We start from the raw sequence: 23115 nt of genomic DNA, 5'->3' as shown, positions 1-23115 counted from the left end.
TTCTGTGTCACATTTGTCCGCATTCCTTTGGTGGTGTGAACATACAGTGTGTCCTGGGTCACATTAAAGACCTCCTACTCAACAGGGGTGCTCTTGTGTCAGTGGAGCTTTGAATCATTCATTCAGCAAAAACAAACCAAAAAAAACCAAAAAAAAAAAAAAAACCCACACAACCGCTATTGTAAACGATTGCATGAAAAGGAAAAAGCACCATAAGTGATGTCATTTGTAAGGTCTTTGTAGCTGTTAACTACACAGATAATAAATAAATAAATCGAATCAATGCATTTAATATGAGCACACTGTGTGTGATTCTATCATTAAATAACGTACCAGCATGTGGTTTATTATTGACAGTGTTGTGCGAGTTCACACTAAACAGGAACTAGTTCAAAGTTCAGTTTGCACAGATAAAAGTGAACGAGTTCTTATTTTTTAATTTTGAACTAAGCTCGTAGACTCTGAAATCAACAGTTCACGTTCATCCCCAACCCGTCATTTTTTTTTGAATAACCATTGACTGTATAAACTAGGAAATAACTCAACTGTTCGTGTGGATCAGTGCCATAGGCGGCTTCTCTTTCAACTGCAACAGTCATGCTGCATGCTAGAAATCGCACGTCGGCTGCCAGCTGTCGTAAAACTATTTTTCTTAGTTTTTTCCTGAACGGGGTTGTTATTTCCCTCCAGACTGAGCGAAACTCACGTCTACGCTCACAGTTGGAAAAATGATGCGTTCAGTTCACAAACGCCACTCATTGAACACGTTCAGGCACAACACTGATTATTGATGCGGTCATGTTGATGTGTAAGGAGCCGTGTGTGGTTTTGTTACGTATTTCCTTTATTACCGGAGATCACGATGTGCATGGAGGCTTCCAGGGATTGAATTTGAGTTTGTGTAGGTCGAACTAACGTCAGGACGAAGATCGCTAAATAATAACTTAATGTGTGTGCCAAAGTCAAAAAAAAAACAAAAACGCTGTTCTTGTTTCTGAAACAGTGGAAGGTAGAACTCCATTAGAAGCCGCCGGTGTTTAAATCCTCTACTGCTCCCCAAGCAATCTTGGTGTTTATTTGCGAAACTGAGAATGGATCTGGAGAGCTGGCTGTTCTTCCAGGTGTAAACACTCGTACTTAAAGCTGATTATTTGAGATCGATTTGCCCAGGACTATGTCTACTATTTCAGTTTGTATGTTGTAATTTGTGCGTTGTAGTAATGTGCCTTCCACAAGATGTTCAAACTTTCCCAGTGCAGGAATAACGACAAACTGCTCATTGTGTCAGCCTAAAAATGTCTGACTGGGTTCAATGCAGTTTAGGATTCAGCTAAGAAATCAACAGCTAAGAAACTTCCATTTAGATTTGTAGATTCCACTTTACTTCATACATGCTACGTTACCATTGGTCCAGATGATCCAGGTTCGCCATGGCGTCCCTTGTCACCTCTCTTTCCTTTGTCTCCAGGAGTACCTTGATCACCCTGTTCATGAGTGAAAGCATTATTTAAGACAAATTTGCTGCAAATGAAATACGAGACAGGAATGGTATGATTCCCATGCAGTAGCTGAATTGTTTGTACCTTGTCCCCTAGAAGGCCATCCCCTGGTGCTCCGCGAGGGCCCGCTGGCCCCTGATATCCAAGCTCTCCCTGGGAAATGATGAATTGATGAGAGTAACAATGGTGCACTCAGCATATTCTGTGCAGGCTAGCAACTCAAGTACTCAAGTACATAACCATGTAGGACAAGATAATGGATCAAGAGTCAACTCTATCGTAGCTGGGTGCTGAATTCTCATTATGGCCACACAGTCAAAACTACACTGTCAGGTGTTTTTCTTTTTCCCTTACCTTTGGACCTGGGATACCCTCTCCTGGAAGCCCTGGGATGCCAGGTGGGCCAGGCTGCCCTGTAGAGCCCTGGGAATACAGTACATTAAAGCAGCTGTCAAGGTTTAAAGTATCTAACTGTTTAAAACAACCGGATGGACTTGTTTGAGTTTCAGGAAGACATTTCACCTCTCATCCAAAGGCTTCTTCAGTTCTAATAAAGCGTTGGGAGTCCCAGTGGGGTTGTTAACCCCACACTCATCATGGTTTCACGAGGGTAAATATATGTAAAGCTGACTGGCAGGGAATCTTAGGACTGCGTGTGGATTCAGTTGCTTTATCAAAATAATTATAATCACACAACTGGTGAAAAAGAAACAAAAACCTGGTCACGGACAACAGAGCTGGACACACTAGCAGAGTAAACTAATGTTAACCGTTGACAGTAGAAGGTACTTAATACAAATGTCTCTCTCCTATAGTTAAAGCTAGATTAGTGGCATTCAGTTATTATTATGTATCACCACTGCCCTGTTTTCTCTTTTCCTCTTCATTTTTCTTTCGCTCTCAGAGGCACAACTTCTTTTCACTTTAAACTGGTAGCCATTGTCATATGTAACTACTTTAAAGAGTCATGTGCACGACATGTAATGGGACATGTAATGGCGTCAGGTGTTATGGACTGTCATTAAAGTCTGTCAACCGTCAGGGACTCTCTAATGCCCGGGGCCCCCAAGCAGTTGCCTGCCTTGCTCGTTCACAAGCGGTTCCTCTGATTTCACCAGCTCACTTTTAAACAGATGACAGTTTAACAACCTCAATGTGTGCTTTCGTAAAAATATTAATATTAACACGCCAACAATGTAGCTGTTCATATAGCAAACAGAGCATTTAATTATTGTGAGAAGCAGTCGGAATTCTTTGTAAAGATTGAGAAAGAGCAAACAGAAATCGTTTTAATTGCCTCAACATGTGTGTGTGCACAGACCGACCTTTGGTCCATAAAGTCCTGTTCCAGGAGGACCTGATGGCCCTGGGGCACCTGGCAAGCCTCTGTCACCCTGACACATAAAACAAACAAGACAAACTTAGACGAAAATGATTTTCTACTTCCTTTTCATTTTGTTTCATCACGTCATCAAGTTTCGGTCTTTTCCGACTTCGGTAAGTCACGTCCCACTTGCCTCAGCACACATCTATCTCAGGACTTTCCTGCACTTAACAAATTTATAAAACAGCCCTCACCTTGGGTCCAGGTAGTCCTTTCCCTTCGGATCCCATCTCTCCTTGCACTCCTGGTAAGCCAGGCAGACCCTAATGGTCAGTGAAAATATGTTCATTTACAAACACATCAATTTTTTTTTTTTTTTTTTTTGTAATGTATACAAGAGTCATTCAGTTTTCACTCACTGTGCGCTCCTCTTACCTGTGGTCCGGGCATGCCCTCCCCCTTAACCCCCGGAGGCCCTGCAGGTCCTGCATTTCCTCTGTTTCCCTTAACAAGGAAGGAAGAGGTCTATCAGAATCCGATTTATCTTCTCTTAGATTGTTTTGCTTGAATATACTGACACTAGAGCTGGAACACACTCAAATGCTGACAGAGTGGAGATTATAAATAAACTGACTAACTAGAAGAGTACTGCTAAAAGTCACGTTTACATGGGAACATACCATGACTTTGGACGGTTAACTAATTACATGATTACGTTACCTTTGGCCCGATGATTCCTACTCCAGGTTCTCCAACAGGTCCAGCCGGCCCCACAAATCCGGGATCACCCTGTTAATTACACAAGTCACTACCACTACGTCTGGTCAGGTTTGTTCTTGGACAGGTGTGCTACATGAGAGCTGGAATACATTCTGAGGGTTGTGATTTAGCTCATATATACTGATGTTTGAATTTAAGTATATATAAAAACAGAGCACAATTTAAAATATTGCATACAGAGTTAAACTCAGGCAGCTCATCATCACAACTCCATCACATCATAAAGAGAGTCAACACCTTGTGCTGTTCTTCATGTTTTTTGAGTTGTTCCTAAAGCGTTTTTGTGTGTGTGTCTGTGTCAGGCTGCATCCTGCTGGGGATGGCTGCTGCCAACAAGGAGTGTCATTGCTATGGGATGTGTCTTGTTTTTGTTTTGACAGTAATCTGATTTCATCCTTCCTTGGCAACAGTCATGGATTTGTGGTTCAGATTTGAATCGGAAAATAAAGTAGATGAGTGTGTTGATGAGCTGGGTACGGAATTTGTAAAGGAGAACCTGTTTTACTGTATCTCCTGAGTCTTATTTTTGTCGGTCTCCTGAAGGGAGCCTGCCAGAAAACAACCAGCGCTGGAATCCCTGCTTCACGCATTTTACTCACAGAGGGTGGGGACATTCATTTACTTTCACTGGGCTTACACACACACAACGATGGTGATTACACAACATCGAGGTCTGACAGGAAGTGTTGAGGTAGACTGTGATTATAACTAATAAGAAAAATGACCTTTGGTAGAATTTACCTTTTACAGATGACTGATTATTGCAGATTAGAACGGCTAAGCTTGCCACTTTTAGTATGAGTGTTTTTGTAAGAACGATTTACTGAGTATCTTCACCTTGGGTCCTGGTAACCCGCGGCCAGCAGTTCCGGGTAGGCCCATCATTCCAGTGATTCCCGGCTCTCCCTGAGCAAAAGAGCAGAACAAACTTGCAGTCAGGAGCACGGTAGCTTGTAACCGGACCCACTGGACACTTGCATGTATTAAAAGCACTTATTACAGTGTGTAATGCGCCGCAGCTGAGCGTGTAAACTGGTGTTCGAAGGCACTATCACACAGTGGTGTCCCACGAGCTAAGGAGTAGGAGTTAAGGAGGAGCTATAGCAGGAAGGATAATGGTTTGAGACTGTTCCGCTGCTCTGCCTCTCAGTGATACTGGCTTTATGTAGGATTTAATTGTTTCTCTCCACAGGCAGATACAAACGCTGCATTCCATCAAATTATTACAAATCTAGGGGGTGGTATCAAGTAGTTGTTAAGCTATAGAAGTAACCTATGGTCATCGCTAAAAATGATAACCATTACTCAAACCATGTCAGAATATGTATTTTCCCATCGTGCTAGGTATTATTTCTGTCCAGTAAGTTCAGTGTGCCATGATAATCAGTTGGCAGACTATTGAAATGTTGCTTCTGCTTTTTGAATCCATCACAATGAGCATCAAGTGCACATAACTTTTATTCAAAGTAACATTTTGTCAAACTTTCTAATGCAGTGCAGACTTTTTTAGCCAGTTAAAGCATCAGTGGTACCGTGTTAAAGTGTCACATATTCCCCTTACCGCCTCTGGGGAAAAAAGACTGCTGCATTATATTTTGTATGTCATCTGTAACAGTGTTTGTCATCTGTTATTTTAAGGCGAGTGCTTCTTGTGCAATTATTGCAGCAGTTTCTGGGAGCTATTTCCGGATATTCATGACAACTTTAAACAGGATAACAGAGCCATGACACACAGACAGACAAACAAGATACAGTTGATGTCACTGTGGGTTTTTCAATTTTTACATTTCATTTGCAAGTGGAAAAAAACAGACATGGAGATGAGGACTATTTCCACTGCATTCAAATTGTCCTGAAAAGAGTGATTTTTCTCCAATACATATGCTGTACGGGTACCAAAAATCTTTGTTTGGCATGTTATATGGGACACCACAGACAATAAATAATTCACCGCTTTTTTAAGCAATAAAACTATTTTTTTCTAAAACTCCTACAGCGTTATCCAGACTGAGGTCAAAATGGCTAAATTGTTATCCTCAGTGTTGCTTATCTTTATTGTGGACTTTAAATGTTGACACTGCTACGTGCAATTAATCTGCTGTCTTTGTAACATGTGAACCCGTAGGGATAACCTGCATTTAACATACCTTAGCTCCAGCAGGTCCGACTGGGCCTGGAGATCCTGAAAGCCCCCTCGGGCCCCGGTCCCCTCTGTCTCCCTGTGAAGGAGCACACACACATGGACAGCACGTGTCATCAGTAACTCGAGTAATAATAAAAAAGGCTCATTAATATCGCTCCTGTGAAATGTAAATACCAAGTACAGTAACTGAAGGTGTTCACCTTCAGTGCACAAAGGTCAATATTTACCTAAACCAGACGTACGAAAAAAAAAACCATGCACAGGTACATAAAACAAAGAGACATTGTCACACATGCTTTAGTCAGAAGGACACCTTCTTAACGAGAAGAGTGGAATACTTGTTCAGCAGCTGCATTGCGGGTGATTAAATATTACCTTGTCTCCAGGTATTCCTTTGCCCGGTGCTCCCTCTGGGCCCCGCGGACCTGACAATCCCATTTCTCCCTAAATTAAACAATAAATGAAAATGCATCAGCAGGATATAATACGTATACTGTAAGCCATTCTAACCCAATTAACGTTTTCTGGTCAGATTCAGCAAATATTTCCTCTTGACGCACTAGCTGTGCATTTTGGCGTGTGTGATTAAAAATGCAGTATTTACACACTGCCCTGATCAGGACCAATCCACAAAACACTTCACCAGCCGTGCGTCTGCACAGGACATGAGAAAAGGGAACCGAGGGCGGATAGGGTAAGGAGGAAAGAAAGTGCAAGATGGAAATTTCCTCATAAAAAAAAGAAAAAAAAAAAGGAGAAGAAGGGAGGACAGTAAATGTGGCTATTGCATATTACTTGTTGTCATAGTTTTTCCTCCAGTGTAAATTTTGTCGCGTAGGCCATGCCATAGTTTTGAGAATGTCAAAACATGCGCCTTGATGTGGAATAGTGTGCTTTGACATTTCTAAGCGATACGCTGAACTGTGCAGGAAAAATGGGGAAATGAATGACTGTGGGGCAAGTCCCAAGATTAAACTTTACTGAAAACCGTGTCTCGATGCCTTTCAGTCAAAGCTGCAATTCCAGTTTATGCTTTAATTGAGGTTTTGGAATTGTTCCAAAACCTTCTTTCATGCCTGAAATTTCCCATGTACATACATAAAAAGTAGATTCAAACCTAGGCATTTTTGTCTTTCACTCAGTGTGACTCTGCGATTCTGACAGTTTTGCAGTAAACAGCCTCTGAGTAAGAAGTGCGCCCACCTCTCCTCTCACTGACTTCCATGTATTTTTTTGTCCCAAGATTTGCATCTCTATGTGAGTCGGTCCTGAATTACAAGTACGACTGCAGTACAAGCACAGCGCCAGTCATTTAACAACTTCATCAAACGCCCTGCGGTAACAGAGAGAAGGAGGCTGCACATCAACAATTTGCTGGTGAATTTTATTGTCAAAGTTATGAGACCTTTGGCTGCTATACACGGAGAAGGCTTCAGGAAATACTGCATTTTTTTATTTTTATTTGTTTTATTTAAACCCAGCTACACTATCCCTTCTTACAACATGCTGTGGAGTACTATTAAATGCCACTGATGGTGCTGAGTTGCTGCCTGTTTTTACACAGGCCATACATATCTGCATCACACAGTATGTAGCACATGAGCTGTCTGTTCTCAGCAGATGTATTCAGGTCAAGAATATAGATTTCATTGTTGCAAAGCATTACTTTCTACTGTGTTTTTATTAGTGACTTAACTTTCACCACACAACAGTCGAAGTAGCACAACCCCTAGTACATACATGACAAGCGTAGGGTTGGGAACAGGCATTACTTGCATGGTTGATCGTTTGACTTGGCATCAGACAAATTTTTTGAAGCCAGCTCAACTTTCAGGTTGGGTGGAATGACAGTGACGGGCGTCAGCTTGTCGCTTCATATCAGCGGCTTCCACTGAAAAAAGTGTTGTAGCCTGTCACTCTCTCACTGCTGGTGTGAATGCATCAGTATGACCCTAACCGAGAGCCAGAAGATACTGTGGACATAATTATTTCAGTTCACTTTCAAAATAGAAGCCTGAACATCAACCAGAAACTAACGAAGAGGCTCTATAGAATCCAAATCCAAAAGAAATCCAACATAAGGAGGGACTTACAGCAAAATGTAAAACACCTCAGGCCTATTTACATTAAGTAACACAGTTGCTTGCAGTTAGGCTCAAGTGAGATTTCAGATCTTTTTCAGAAATTTTGTATTTATTATTATTATAATGACATTATACCTACACTCCATCCAGACTGCCAGATTATATTTTGTAAATGTGACCTTTGACTTCGACTGAAGTCTAGCCCCGTCCTCAGACCTCTACACTCACCTCAGGTCCGACATTTCCATCTTCTCCAGGAATGCCAGGTATTCCAGCAGCCCCATCAGGTCCTGGCTCTCCCTGAAAAAACGCTCACACGTCAACTCCATCCCTCCGCTGCAACCCATCTGGCCCTGTTGGTCAATCTCCCGAACATGACTTTAATTACGATGAGTTGTGCTGTCTTACCTTTGCTCCTGGTTCACCTACGCCCCTTTCTCCTTGAGGTCCAGGTTCTCCAGGGAAACCTTGGTCACCCTGGGAAACAAAAAGTCACATCAGATGACCTATGTCCACTTCAGATGGCCTATGACTGAAAGGTGGACTTAAAAATGCTCAATGTTGTGAGGAAAATACCGGACACAGATTAGATACTTAAAGTAACTGAGTAAGTGTTAACTGACCACTGTTGTATTGATTTTCTCTTTGGCCGTACCAACCTGGTGAGTTATCTGTTTATTTACCACCATATTTTACTGCTGTGTTACATTATTTTTTGCTTTGTTTTGTACTGAACATCTGGAAAGTAAACGGGATTTGAGCTACGTTCCCCACTAAATGCAAAAATTGACTAGTGTTTTTAGATTTAGACTCTTAGCTCTAACATCTGTCTTGTCGGATGCATCCATTTTTTCATAGTAACTTGAATACAGTGAACTTTTAACATTTATGAAGGTGGAGGTATCTATAAAATGTGGGTTCTGTGGAAAACAGCGCTATCACATATGGCATTTCCCAAAGTGTTACTGTTGAAGATCAAAACAAATAGCTTCCTGACCCTGTTATAAACCTTGTAGCTACAGGGTTTATGAGAGCTTCTGTCTATTGTATTTGTTTTCGCCTTGCTGCCAAAGTGAAAAGCAGTATAGTCTGTTACAACTACTTCCTACTTCCTTCCGTAATGTAAGAATCTGACAGTCTTCGGCGGTCGTAGTTCAAAACATTTCGTTGTGCAATATGTTGTGTAGCACATATAGTGTGTTCTTACACTCGGGCTTAAACTCTCATTTGCATTTTTGCAGATCTGTGTTGAGTTAATAATAAACATCAACCCTTAAAACTACATATGTGCTCTGTGGGACTAATATCTCTTCTTGTCTTAAGGTGGCGAAGTCTGATGAACCATACATCAGTGACAAACAGGTCCTATTAATCAGTGTCAACCCAACAGATGCCATGTTCTTCTGCCCAGAGAGGATTGTTGTTGTGCTTGAGGGAAACATAGTTATGGATTTCCCTACACTGGCCGATGCACTTGTAATGCGTTTCGCACTGATTTACATTTTGCATCTAAGTTACCCATAAGTCTCGATGGGTCTGGAAGATGGGATGTTGAGGTGTTAAGTCTTAAACAGGTCCTTTTGGCAGTGGATCAGTCTCACTGTATGAACAAGGTTGTTAACTTTTTATTCCTTAGACTTGCATTAACCCTTATCTATTATATTGATACTAAAATTGCTTTAGTCACTTTGACACATCTACATACCCAAATATTTACACAAATTCACACACCAGTGCCAGGCACTGAAGGCAACCGCCAACCGTCTGGTTAGCAGACAACCTGCTCTAATTACTGAGCCACAGCTGCCATTAAATCATAAGACATGGAGTGTTTTGAGATGTCATTTTGTATTGTGTGGATGTGTCAAACAGTACGACCATCATTATGCCTGTGCCTGTGTTATCTTTAATGAACGATATGGGAAATCATTGATCACAGGGCCGTTGCTAGCATTGGATTTTTACACAGTTTTAGCATCAGAATGATACCCTGACTTTGTCAGTATTTAATTTGCTGAATTCACCAATCCAGCCTTATTATTTCATCCACAAAAAGCTTCTCAGCGGGTCTTCTATATAAAAATGACCATATCACAGTGCCAGTGACCTACACCATGTGTTCATCCACATGGTAGAAACTATTTGAGATTGCAGTACTTTTAGTATACTGATATGCAGTACTTTCTAATGTCACTGTTGGATGTGAAGTGTTCCTGCTCAGTGCAGTAAAACAAAGCAATATCGAAAATGTTTCCCATAATGCTTACAGCTTGTAACCCCCATGTTTTTGCATTTGATATGAATAATGTTATTTGTGAAAGTGTAAGCACTTTCACCAAAGAATTATACCAAGCACCATACGCTGCCTGGCAGTTTGGAGCTGATCTAACTTCAAGTTAGTTTAATTTAAATAAATAAATGCAAAAAGGATTATGTGAAGTGAAATCTATTGTAAAATTGACTTGTGTTTCTCTAACTCATAAAATTAACTTTGTGTCACTTGAAATTATTTTGTGAATCTTACTTTAATAAACTTTGAAAACTGAATGATTTCAGTCAAAAATTCAGTTTGATCTCTAATGCAAAAGCATCAACTTTCCAGTAGCACTCTGCTACTTACCTTTGGTCCAACTATTCCTAGTCCGGGAGGTCCTCTGGGACCAGAAGGACCCGGTAGCCCTAGGTCACCCTACAGCCAGTGAGAAAAATCTGAATTTAAGTGTACACAAATAAATTACAAACAGAAGAAGCAAATCCCTGACATTTTCATCGGCCTTGCCTTTTCTCCTTGAACTCCTGCCCCTGGCAAACCCTCCAAACCTGGAAGCCCAGGGTCTCCTGTGTTTCCCTTAGGGTCAGACAAGTGAGAGGTTAGACAGTTAAATCTTTACAGCACAGCTTCACAGCAATCCCAGGCCCATGTAAACCTACCTTATCACCTTTGAGCCCAATTCCTGGTGGTCCACGACTGCCTTTGGGACCGTCGTATCCCCTGTCACCCTGCAAGAAACACAGTGAGGTCAAACCGTGGAGCCATAACCTATTATTATTATTAATGATAATAATAATACATTCTGGCAAACAGTCATGTCCAGGAACATACCTTGGGTCCTTGGAGACCCTCTCCTGGAAACCCTGGAGACCCTTGAAGTCCTGAAGGCCCTGGTGGACCCTAACATACAAAAACAATAAATAAACTGTTGAACTGCAAAAGAGATTTCTAACCTACCTTTTTGTGGGATTAAGACATATACTATAGGTAGATCGCAGTTGATCCAATTCAAAAACAAAAATACAAACTAATTTTATTATTCATGTTGCCCAGAAAGTCAAATTCTGATTTTAAACTTCATAACTAGTTATGGAGTTATGAAAATTGCTTTAGAAATGATCAGGTAAATTCAGGAAGACAAATGTCCGTGTCAACTAAAGAGGAGATTTTGCTGCAAAGAGTGGCACCTGCTGATGCCAGACGTGGAAAACTGGATGCATTTATACTGTGTGCGCTATGGCGTGTCAGTATTGTTCTGTAATTACGCAGCAAAAAGGTTAGTCACGACATGTCAGCTGCCCTGGCTTTGTCTGTGACAAGTGATAATGAAAAGCTTGTGTTGCAGTTGAATCTGATAAATGTTGAACAACGCCCAACAAATAATGACAAGACACTGAGTAGATGGTGTGTAGGAGCCAGAAGGAGAGTGAAGTGTGTGCTTGTCAGATCTGACGCAGAACCACAAATCTGGCTTTAGTGCTGTCAACTCACAGGGATCCCTGGTTCACCAATACCCATTTGCCCGGGTGGTCCTGGTCTTCCTTGATTCCCCTTGTCCCCCTGAAAGATTTTACAGACAGAGATAAACAGAGGAGCATTCACCCAGATATGCTAGTAAGAATATGTTTTAACTGATTTAACCTCATACAGTACTATACTGAAAGTTACCTTAGGACCAGGGTACCCAGTACCATAATCTCCCTGAGGTCCAGGCGCACCCCTTGGTCCTCGGTCGCCCTTTTAGGGGAAGGGATGCACGCTTAAAAACTTGCCCATAGCTTTAACTTGTGAACAAGCTGAGATTTGAGTTTTCTTACTTTGGGTCCAGGTGGCCCCTCTGGGCCTTGGTCACCAGGTTCCCCTCTGGCTCCCTGACACAAGAACAAATTCGAAAAAGGGCAAGTATATGTAAACAAGGTTTGGCTCGATGCATAAGAGGCATTTAGGAGGATTTTGAAATACACAATCAAAACTCAACAATGATTAAATGAGTATCTCTTTCGTTTGAGATTTACAAAACAGAGAGACATTTAAGTCAGTAATAGCTCCCTATGTTGACCTGAGGAGGATGTGATTCCTCGCTGGCTTCCCACTGACAAAGGGGGTCATGTGGAGTTGAACACTTATAAAAGACACACTGATAATGAATAACCATGTAGAACAACTATACAGATCTTACTGAGCCCATTCACAACAAAATGCATTATGCCATTGTTGTTAGTGTTAAAAATAGTGTTAAAAGAATACTCCACAAACGCATGTGTCCACAATCGACCGATAAAAAAAGATCAAATCTGATGGAGCAGAAATATCCTCATTATTTATTGCACACCTTCATCTTGGTTGTACTGTATGTTTTTATATGCATATATGTTTTGATTCTAAAGCAGTTGTCCTGCTCAACACGTGGACAACAACCCTTAGGCTAATGTGGATCACATTTATCATGCAACTGATTTTTGCAAAAAACATGGGGATGAAAGTGCCTGTCCGGGCAAGTGAGCTGTGTCTGCCCTCTGCTGGAATCTGAGAAGGATCTGCCTAACATCTGCAACACAAATTCTTTCCTGGGACTGAAGGAGAAATGAAACTCTACATCAAGAATGAAACAAGCAAACCTAGACAAAGTATTATGTGTTACGTAACTGTCACTGTCACTGTGTCAGAATTACAAGGGCTTTAATCAGTTTTGTTGTTATTGTTGTTGCAATTCAGTATCGCCAACTCAGTCATCCATTATGAATATTCATTGTGATGAGTGCTTTAATATTTGTGCTTGAGCTTTAAAATACATTAGGATGGTTGATACAATGATTTTGCATGATATACCCTAATGTCATGTTCAACAAACATTGAACTTGTTCTGTTATCCATTCCAACCATCCATTATCTATTATGGCAGGGGTGTCAAACTTTAGTTCAAGGGTCACATACAGCCCAATTTGATCTCATGGGGGCCGGAGCAGTGACAAAATAGCATAATAACCTATAAATAATGACAAGTTTATCCTTTGTTTCAGTGCAAAGAAGTGAAAGCATATTATGAAAATGTTTACATTTATTAAACTATTGTTTTACAAAACAGAAGAAAATAAGAAAAATTTGTGCAATTATGGCACACTGCTGCCACCTGCTGTTCAGTTTTGGGTCTCAGCGTTATGTTATGTCGCTACTCTCACCGAAACAGTGTGACCCCTAGTGGATAAATTAGGAATTGCATAAACTTTTATTGAAAATTGCAGTTAATGTCTTCAGTGTAATTTTCGCATATTGCAAATTCCTCGCAGAACCAAACAACCATTCACACTCACATGCACACTTACGGCCAACTTGGAACTAACTGGAAATGTCTTGGAACTAGCCGGAGAACCTGGAGAAATCCAAGGAGAACATCCACACAGAAAGGCCTGAGCTGACTTTATTCATTCTCTATTTATGCAACTTTTAATTATTAGCTAAGATCATCATTATTGACCTTTTGCCCTTCCAGCAGGTAACATTACAGGAAAACTCCTGCTGGTGTAAACAGGCATAAATTCATAATTTGCTACTCTTTGTACCTAAACTATTAAAGTGCTGAATAAACCTCAGGCGGTGTGTGAAGGTACATTTCATGGGAACTGGAGACAGATCAGAAAGACGTGAAACCAAATGGCACTCTGGCAATGGCGGCTGTTGTTCTACTGATGCTGAAGGGGGCAAAAGGCATTTAAGGAGAGAGGGAATAGATAATATGTGCCCAAATCCTAATCCTCTGGGACAACGTCTGCTCAAAGACTACAACCAAACATTGCAAGCTTGGATTCCCTGCTTTAAAAAGGTTACACTAGGGGAGGGTTAAGGCCTAATCTACAGCTCACATTCCACAAGTGCAGAGCAGGAGATGGACTCCTGTGTGTGGCTTTGGCTGCAGAACTGATTGTTTCAAAATGGATGTGAGGGGACACAGGAATCTTTCAATCTGACCACACACACCAAGCGTGTCTGTTTTGTCTGCCTAAAACACGGAGATTCCATTCTACTACCTCAGATAATGATACGCACATTGACGGCCATTTATTAAGGGAGGTTTTCAGCATATTTGCATTTTTAATAAGAGTAGTAATCACACATCTGACATGTGTTAGGTACAGAGCTTGAGTTAGGACACGGTTGGCGCTGGCATAACAACTGGGAGGGGAGGAGATACGTCTGTCTACAAGCCAGGATGGGGTTTTAGGTTGAGTTACCAGCTGGAACAAGTCCAGCGCGTGCTGGCAGATATATTCAGTGAGTATAGGTTTATGGAAGAAATGTTGAAACAACACTGAAATTTTGATTTTGTTCGGCCTCGTGATGGTCTAATATGGAAGGTCCCACGTATTGGTCCATGCTACCCCATGCTATTTTTCAAATGATGCAGAGTATGGCAAATTCACTGAAGAGGCCACAGTGCAGTAGTGCATTGATACTAATGTTAATGCGTAATTGCTTAATTTATATTGCACCCAATGAGAATATTTGTGTCTCTGATCTATAGAGGTCATGGTGGTTCAGTTTGGTCTTACAGATATGGAGGTTTACTGACTAAATTTAAGGATGTTTTTTTTAAAAAAAAAAATAAAGCTAAATATTTAACCAACATATCGTATGATAGCAGTATGGAGTAAAGAAAAGAAAATTAAAGTGGGTTTGGGTTTTCTTTCCATTCTTGGTGTCCTGGAGATGTAAAGCTCTGCCAAGCTCTGTCAATTCTGAACAACTTGAACTACTGACCTGAAGGTAATTTTCATACTCCGTTGCCGTGGATGCAAATCAGCGGACGGTTTAATGGGGTAAAATGTTACAAACCACACCTGCTCTCCTCTGGCGCCTCGAGGTCCAGGAAGTCCATCCACACCCTGTGAAAAGGAAATAATACAATATCACCATTTTTATATGCGGAACTTTGCAGCAGTAAATCATCAACATGGGAACTGAATCAATAATAATAATAAAAAAGTAATCACAGAAGCTTACTTGTTCTCCCTTTTTACCATCGGCTCCACATTCACCCAGTTCTCCCTGGAAAATACAAGCAGTGAGCATGCAGGTAGGGGAAGCCCGGCATTAACGTGTTTCTGATCTGGGCACTGAGCCAAGTGAAACTGTCTGACACTGAAGCCCAGTGGCTCTCCTGTACTAAAGCTAGGTCAACAGGCAATGTGTGTGCATGCATGTGACTTCATATACACAAATTACTGAGGCATCATCATCATAATAAAACATACCTTTTCCCCTTTGAAGCCAGGTCGTCCCTATAGAAAGGTACATTACCCATTAGACAGTTGATTCTCCAGCAAACATCATGTTACAACCAGCCAATATGAAAAGAGTATGTGATGGGAGCACAAGACAAATCAGACTAATCTTGTACTAAATGTTGAATTCAAAACATAGACTCAGTATGTGTATGAGGTAGACTGATAGTCGAGTCATGTTCTGACTTGATATGGCTTCCTAAACAATGACATCTGTGTAGTTATGGGAAGTGCCCATGGAAATAATGAAGTCAAATATCTAGGTGTGAGCCTGTGAAACAGAATAATCTCTAAATAACAAATACAAAGCTGTGATGGAAGTCATGATTTAACTCGGGCATAACATTATGACCACCTTCCTAATATTGTGTAAGTCTCCCTTGTGCCTCCAAAACAGTTGTACCTCATCAGAGAATGGACATGGGCCTTCTGAGGGTGTCCTGCGGTGTCTGGCAACACAGTGTTGTTAGTGGCGGCCTTCACTGAATGTGAATTTGGAGGCCACGTCAACACCTTGTGCTGTTCTTCATGTTTTTTTAGTTGTTCCTAAACCGTTTTTGTGTGTGTGCCTGTGTCACGCTGCATCCTGCTGCCATCAAGGAGTGTCATTGCTATGAGGTGGTGGAGCCTGGTCTGGTCTAGGTGGGTGGTACATGTCTAAGTAACATCCACATGAATGCCAGGTCCAAAAGTTTCCCAGCATTACACTGGATTGTCACAAGATGGTCTATGTTATTTCCCTCACCTGTCAGTGGTCATAATGCTATGATTGATCGGTGTATACACTGTGAGAAGAAAAGTCCACAGTCTTATACGTTGTTACATCCAGTCCTCCACATTGGTGATGATTTATTAACAAGAATCATGTGTGAATGTGCACAACTCCCTTGCTTTGGAGACGCCTATACAGCTCCAATTACTATTTGATGCTCTAGGCGTTTAGTATACATACGGTATATATAGAGGATTAGAAAAAAAGTGAACAGACAAAGTCTATGTCATTAAGGTTTCAGTCTGTAATCCAAGTTATGTTTAATCTGTTTATTCTGTTAAGACGGTTTAACCAGTATACTTCCCATTGCCTGCAAGAGATTTGTTTTTATAGGGAGACAGGTGAGACAAAGTCTTAAGAACACATCTGTTATTTTTGTTATTACTATTCCTTCTTCACTGAACACTGCTATATCAACATCGCTCCGGTACATTGAACCCAACACTGCAGATGTGTTTAACCAAACTAATCATTAAGACTGTAAGCGGGAATATTACACCTGCATATAGACTTAAAACATAACAAAGCATGTGCTAACCTGTTGTACTGGGCAACTTGTGCTACGGCTGCAGACACAGAACCACTGAGCAAATAAGACATACATGTAGCTGCCAACACATAACACTTTTTACATTTCTTTGTGTACCGCTTAAACAGAGGAGTTCTAAATGTGCTAATTAGCCGTAGCTGTAGTAGCTGCAGTAGTAGTATTTTTGAACGAGTGAGCCAGCCTAACAAAGATTTCCTCTGCTTTCGGTTTTGCTAAGCCAAGCTACATGCTTCTGGAATCCAGTTAACCATCTGATGGTTGGATGGATGATTGTCTGACCAAACGTGAATACCTCACTGTTGTACCAATTGCCAGTTTATAGACGTGCAAGAATTTTCAGCAACAGATGCTGACATACATATCTCTGTGCACAGATCAAACAGAAGAGTTACATTCTGCTAATTAGTAAGCTTTAGATACGTATTTTTTTGGATAGGAGTCAACCTAAGTGGCTGTGTTCCCCAATTTTCAGTCATTATGCTAAGCTACGCTAATCGCTTCTTGGGTCCAGAACACACAGTATTTCTTTTAAGTGTAAAAGCTGAAACCTGAGTTGATCAATCTGAAAGAAAAACCTTAAAAAATACAGTAAAAAAAGGTGTTATAAAAAAGTTCAATATGATTTATGCATGTCAAAATGGAATATATAGAGTATTCGAATCAAAATGGTGCATGAAAACAGTCTAGCCATGACAAGAGAGGGCGGAGGAAAATATTTGATAATTACCACAAGGCCTTCCAGTCCTGGACGTCCATTAATGCCAGGTTCCCCCTACAGTGACCGAGCCCAGACAAAACAGCATATCAAACAACACGTCGGGGATTCTTTTTGTCACCAAAGCTGGATTATGAAAACAATAGACACATACACGAGATCCCTTTGGACCTGGAACTCCGTCAGACCCCGGCTCGCCTGGCTTCCCCTAGATGAAAGTGAAGGGATAAATTGTGCAGAATGAGAATATTTGGGCCCCTTTTCAGTTTGGACTGGGCAATGACGTAGGGCATTCTCAGTGCGACCTGTCTGTAACCCCTTGTCCAACACAAACCTGGACCTCAGTGGAGCAGGTTCTCAGATCATCACGGCCTGTGTGTTTGCTCATGTCTAATCCTCTATCCTTGACCTTTGCTTCTTTCAGAGGGCCTCCCTTCAGTAGTGCTGCCTGTAAAAACAGCCCTCTCGCCACCTGCTACACTTGCATTGTGAGAAACATCCTCTAGTCTTACCCTGTGGTGCTTTGGAAACAGGCCAGACACACCTGCAGGTGGAGGCCGCCAGGCCGGGTGCTGAAGCTGAGAGAATGCCTGGCTATGTAGGGATAACAAGTCACTGTGTGAGGCTTACTAGCCTCTGTGTGGCTGAGGAAATGGCTGTCAACCTGAAGCCAGCAGACACAACCACAGCTGGGCAGAAAGCTAGTACAGAAATTGTATTATGTACCTAGTTTAGTAATTCATGAATCCTTTCAGTGCAAAGGTGGTGAGAGCGGTCAATTGGTGTCTCCATTCATCTAAAACTTTAATGCAAAGCAACTGTTCGCCAGATCATCTGGGACATTTAATACAGATATTCTCGGATCCAAGAGGATGATAATAGCGCTGGGTAAGAGCACCTTGAACTATATTAACTGAAAAATCCCAACCCAAGATGATAGATGATTATAAAGCTAAAGAAAACTCTAGAAGACTGACCTTGAGTTGGGGTTGTTTTGTCCTGTTTCTGGTGTTACTGAAGTTAGCAATAAATCTTTTAGGCGCGTCTACATCAGGCCTACTTGTACCTTTTTCATGTTGACTGTCTTACTGCTAAATGATGTGCAAACAAATACGCTTTTGTACTTCTGTTTGGTCCAGACAATAGGCTATTGCAACCAATGGGGTATTTTTATTTATTTATTAATATTTATTATCAATAACAATATCATGATATGAAGTTTTGGAATTTTTAAGTTCTGTCAGAATATAGTTTTAGAGATTTTTTGTCATCCAGTTTAGTTTTTATTGTGCTTCCTGATTTAGTTTGAGATTGAACTTACTCTCATTTGTATTTAGTCAACATATCCTGCCTTTTATATTTAGTCTTCATGCTCCTTCCCTCATTAGGATCATCTGCATCCTGTTACCCCATTACCTGTATATAATACCTGTATATAATCCTGTCTCTGCCTTGGTTTTGTCACTTCCCCAGCTGTTTCCTTTCAAGTGTTCCTTCCAGTGTCTCCTGTTCCGTGTATTTCTCCTGTAGTATTTCTCCTGTTTCCCTCTATGTTGAATCACGCCATGTGTTGGACACAAGTTTGACACTGCAGTGCTTTTTGTTCAGGCCTTGAGTACATCAAGTCCTCTTTTGTTTTGTCATGCAGCCTCGTTCCTGAGTGTCTTGCATCCATATCATAGCTACTGTTCAGAACTAATTGTGGTGAAATACATTTTCGAGATTGTATTTGGTATGGAAACTCATGGAATCATTACATTGGTACCCACTAGCAAATACCATGGTATGGACACCACCCTTAACAACTATATTACATCAGACTTACTGGGCTTCCAGCGCGACCTTTCTCACCCTGCTCGCAGAGACAGGTCTTTGGCTGTGGGCACTGAAATAAGGACATGGGGGAGGGGAAGAAAAATGTAATATAATATTTATTTTTTAGACCAACTCAGTTTTTCTACTGTGCCTGCCAACACCAATAAAAACAACACTAAAGTACAACATACAGTAATCATAAAAATCATTAATGCACTTACCCCAGTTTTAACAATTGTGTTCTGAAAGAGGAAAAGAAACAAAAGTGATTTAAAAGGTAGCCTGTGGAGTTTAGCATGAAAGCTTTAAAAATCTCTGTTCAATATTAGTTCTATTGCAAGTTATTTCACAGAACCAAAAGCTTGAAACCCTCAGAGTAATTCTTAGGTGACAAGAAAGCTCTCTTTTGCCAGTGATACAGCAGACTAACATTACTGACCAGTTCACTGAAGAGTCTCTTATCCAGCTGGTTGTCGTTGAGGCTTAGGACATGGTGCTGTGGGGGGGCACTGGCGATGGATCGCAGCTTTGTACTACCCTCCCTGGGCAGTCCGGACAGCAGGATGGTGAACACCCTGATGTTGTGCTGTTTGGCCTCAGCAGCAGCTGTCACAGCACTGGGGCTGCGTGGGTGATCCGTCCCATCTGTCATCAGCAGCATCACCCTCAGGCTGCTGGGGGACGTCTCGCGGTCGAACACCTTGGTGGCGTTGGTGATGGCATAGGCGGTAAAGGTGCCATGGCCAATGAAATCCATTGAGGCGACCCGGCTCTGGAAGACATCCAGGTCCTGCCAGTCTTTGAAGTTGTGCTCCACTAACACAGTGCTGCTGTACTGCAGAGCGGCCAGGCGGAGACGCAGGCGCCAGCCGTCAGGTTGGAGCTGCGTGACCTTGGTGCTGAAGCGCAGAACGAACTCTTTTTGTTGTTGAAATAGCAGATCTTTGGCCTTCTCTGAACTGTCCACGATGAACATGATCTCCACAGGACAGATCAGGGCTAGACAGGGAGAAGAACATCAAGGCTTACAGCATCAAGACTAACAGGTGTCAAGAAGTGGATGGATATACAGAAGTCTTATAAGTAACTTCTGTCAGAGGATCTGGTTGCAGAAAACATTAGGCTCCATTGTTTCTGCAATAACTGATCATAAAAAAACTGTACTGGTCTACCATCCAGCACTGGATTGGAACTGAATATCTACTATCTTGTAGATTCTATCCTGCCCCTATCATCAGATCAGACATAGCACGTACATGAACAATACACACAAGGAAACTTCCCAGTAGTACATGAAGTAGGCATCTATGTTGGATACTGACCAGCGCTGGAGCTGGCAGCTGTATATCAGATGCACATTGACACAACATAAGATTTCTTGCACATACACCCAGGCATAACATTACATTTGCTTCGTCGCTGACAGGTGACGTAAATAACATTGACCATCTTGTGACAATACAATGTTCTGCTGGGAAACCTTTGGACCTGGCATTCATGTGGATGTTACTTAGACATGTACCACCCACCTAGACCAGACCAGGCACCCCCACCCCATAGCAATGACACTCCTTCATGGCAGCAGCCATCCCCAGGAGGATGCAGCCTGACACAATCACACACACAAACAAAAAGAACAACTCAAAAAACATGAAGAAGAGGCCAGGTCAGCACAAGATGTTGACCTGGCCTCCAAATTCACTAGATCCCAAACTGATCAAGTATCTGTTGGAGGACCCAAAGGCCCCCACTAACAACAGATGAGTCACAACTGTTTTGAAGACACAAGGGAGACCTAAACAATATCAGGAAGGTGGTCATAATGTTATGCCTGATTGGTATATACAACTCAGTGATGTTTCTATACTATGGCAGTGCCTTTTCTCCTTAAGGTCACTGATATTGACATTTTCTTTTTTTTAACCTTTGAACAAGTTAAAAAAAAGCTACAACACTTACGTTTTGCCTCGTTAGCGGTGACATCTCTCTGACCCTTCCTCCTCCTACTGTGGCATCTGGTTGGGGCTGACAGCGCCAATAGAAGAATCAAAACCTTAATGAGCTGCCACAGTGTCATCGTTGAGTGCAACATCCAAGCCTGGGGAAAAAGCAGAGAAGATTAGAGCAGTATTACGATGGTCCTGATAAACTAAGCCACTGATGAGATCTACACTTAGTGGAGTAGCAAAGATGCAGTGATTTTGCATCAGCACAAGAGGGAGACAGGACTGGGACAACTGCTCACACATGCAACTGTTGAATTTCATTCTTTTTCCATGATGATGGTAAAGTATTGTATAATATTCTCAGCCTTGTGCTACCTGTTACAACTGAGGGCAAAGCTTAAAACCCAGCAGCTTTTGGTCCTTACCACAGATCTGCTTTTACCAATCACTGCTACTAATTCTGATACAACTACAAGAAAGACTGACATTACTGTTAATACTATCACTAGGAGAATAACTGCTAATATTACCACCTTTCATTGCTGCTTCTGATGATAGACACAATTATTGCTGTTATGTAAGGATGCTGACATGATTGGATGGCATATATACTTTAAGACACTTTATATTTACCTGCCAACAGTCTCTAGAAGGCAGTTTATAAGGCAAACATATGTGCAATGTTGCAAATCAGTAATCTGGAGTAATTTATGCAAGTACAACTATATGATTAGTCAAAAACAGTAATTGAAGATACATTTTTTTGCGCTTGGGATGAAAAAAATAAAAAATAAAAAGATTGAACTACAATATAAATTATTTAAAACATTGGGCTTTGAGCATTTGTGCACATCAGCCTGGCAATTGCACTTACTTCCATGCATCATCTAAACTGGCGCAAAGCCGCGTACCTGAGTGACAATGAAAGTGAGAGTTCCAGGTTAATCCATCAATGGGATGAGCAGGAGCCGCCGTGCTGTGTTCCTCTGCGGCTGCCTCCACTTGTAGAGAGGCTCAGAAACCAGGCGCTCAAGCCTCCAGCATCTCACCGGTGGCTAGTCAACTCCGCCGCGTGTACTACAACTTCCTGCTGCGATCTTCGCAATAAAACCCTCGAACCAACGTGTTTTCTCATTATTACTTTTCCGCGTGTTTCATTTTTAAGTCCAATTATGTAATTGTAATTCTGTTTATGAATGTTGTTGGTAACTCCTCGAGGCTCTGACACATTTCCCGCGAATGACAGACTGCCTGCTTTTATTTTGAAGGCAAATTGCTGAAAACAAACTGACGCAGCTGCAGCGATTGACACTAAGAACTTTTTCTAATAAAGTGGCAGAAAGCGCTTGATTTTTATATTGTCATTTACATTTTTTAACTAAAGCAGCATCAAAGCCCAATACAATATTGCCTAATGACTCTTGTAATACCATTATTATTATTATGTTTTTCTTATATTTGCATACTGATGTGATGCTCTAGACCAGCTAGGTAAGTAGCTAGAGTCTAGCTACTTAGCTAGCTGGTCTATAAAAAATCTTTATGTTTGATAAGCTGATATTCAGTGCACATTTTTTAAATTTTTTTTAATTTATTTTTTCCGATGAGAAGCTACTTACCACAGCTGTGAATAGTGGAATTAAATGTCCAGAATTTCACTACGCAGGAAGCAGCATTTGTTACACATCCTGCAGATACCAGTCATTTGGTGTTTGGCTAGCATGTTGTCTGTCTTTTAGCTTTGTCTTGGTCTCAACTCCTGAGAATATAGCTGCTAAAGGCTGCACCATGTTTATCAGCTACACATGGTACCACAAAAAAAAAAAAAATAAAAAATAAAAAAAAAATCATAATGTAAAAGTCTTGACTAGAAAAGCATAAAGTAGTTGACTTAAATACTCAAGATCGAGACAGGAATGAATCTTATAGTTGATTC

The 23115-nt window shown here is 41.3% G+C and overlaps 1 protein-coding gene across 1 annotated transcript in view; it reads right to left on the bottom strand.

Annotated features, from left to right (window-relative positions):
• The window catches only part of col28a1a (collagen, type XXVIII, alpha 1a), a 30035-nt gene extending 8672 nt beyond the window's left edge, over positions 1-21363 (bottom strand). The window contains exons 1-28 of the mRNA XM_084563881.1: positions 21193-21363; positions 19673-20232; positions 19455-19475; positions 19244-19303; positions 17573-17626; positions 17431-17475; positions 15352-15378; positions 15101-15145; positions 14938-14982; positions 11920-11973; positions 11771-11839; positions 11594-11662; positions 10934-11002; positions 10762-10830; positions 10610-10678; positions 10451-10519; positions 8239-8307; positions 8059-8130; positions 6122-6190; positions 5751-5822; positions 4441-4509; positions 3544-3612; positions 3259-3327; positions 3078-3146; positions 2825-2893; positions 1854-1922; positions 1584-1652; positions 1404-1484 (exon numbers count right to left, since the gene is read on the bottom strand). Coding sequence (XP_084420007.1) covers positions 1404-1484; positions 1584-1652; positions 1854-1922; positions 2825-2893; positions 3078-3146; positions 3259-3327; positions 3544-3612; positions 4441-4509; positions 5751-5822; positions 6122-6190; positions 8059-8130; positions 8239-8307; positions 10451-10519; positions 10610-10678; positions 10762-10830; positions 10934-11002; positions 11594-11662; positions 11771-11839; positions 11920-11973; positions 14938-14982; positions 15101-15145; positions 15352-15378; positions 17431-17475; positions 17573-17626; positions 19244-19303; positions 19455-19475; positions 19673-20232; positions 21193-21325 — 2304 coding nt within the window. The 5' untranslated portion in view covers positions 21326-21363. The remainder of the gene's footprint in view (positions 1-1403; positions 1485-1583; positions 1653-1853; positions 1923-2824; positions 2894-3077; positions 3147-3258; positions 3328-3543; positions 3613-4440; positions 4510-5750; positions 5823-6121; positions 6191-8058; positions 8131-8238; positions 8308-10450; positions 10520-10609; positions 10679-10761; positions 10831-10933; positions 11003-11593; positions 11663-11770; positions 11840-11919; positions 11974-14937; positions 14983-15100; positions 15146-15351; positions 15379-17430; positions 17476-17572; positions 17627-19243; positions 19304-19454; positions 19476-19672; positions 20233-21192) is intronic.
• Positions 21364-23115: the final 1752 nt, after the last annotated feature.

The sequence above is a fragment of the Chelon labrosus genome (genome assembly GCF_963514085.1).
Source record: "Chelon labrosus genome assembly, chromosome: 16".
Taxonomy (NCBI): domain Eukaryota; kingdom Metazoa; phylum Chordata; class Actinopteri; order Mugiliformes; family Mugilidae; genus Chelon; species Chelon labrosus.
Note: the sequence above shows the minus strand (reverse complement) of the source record. Positions and strands in the feature narration are given on the sequence as shown.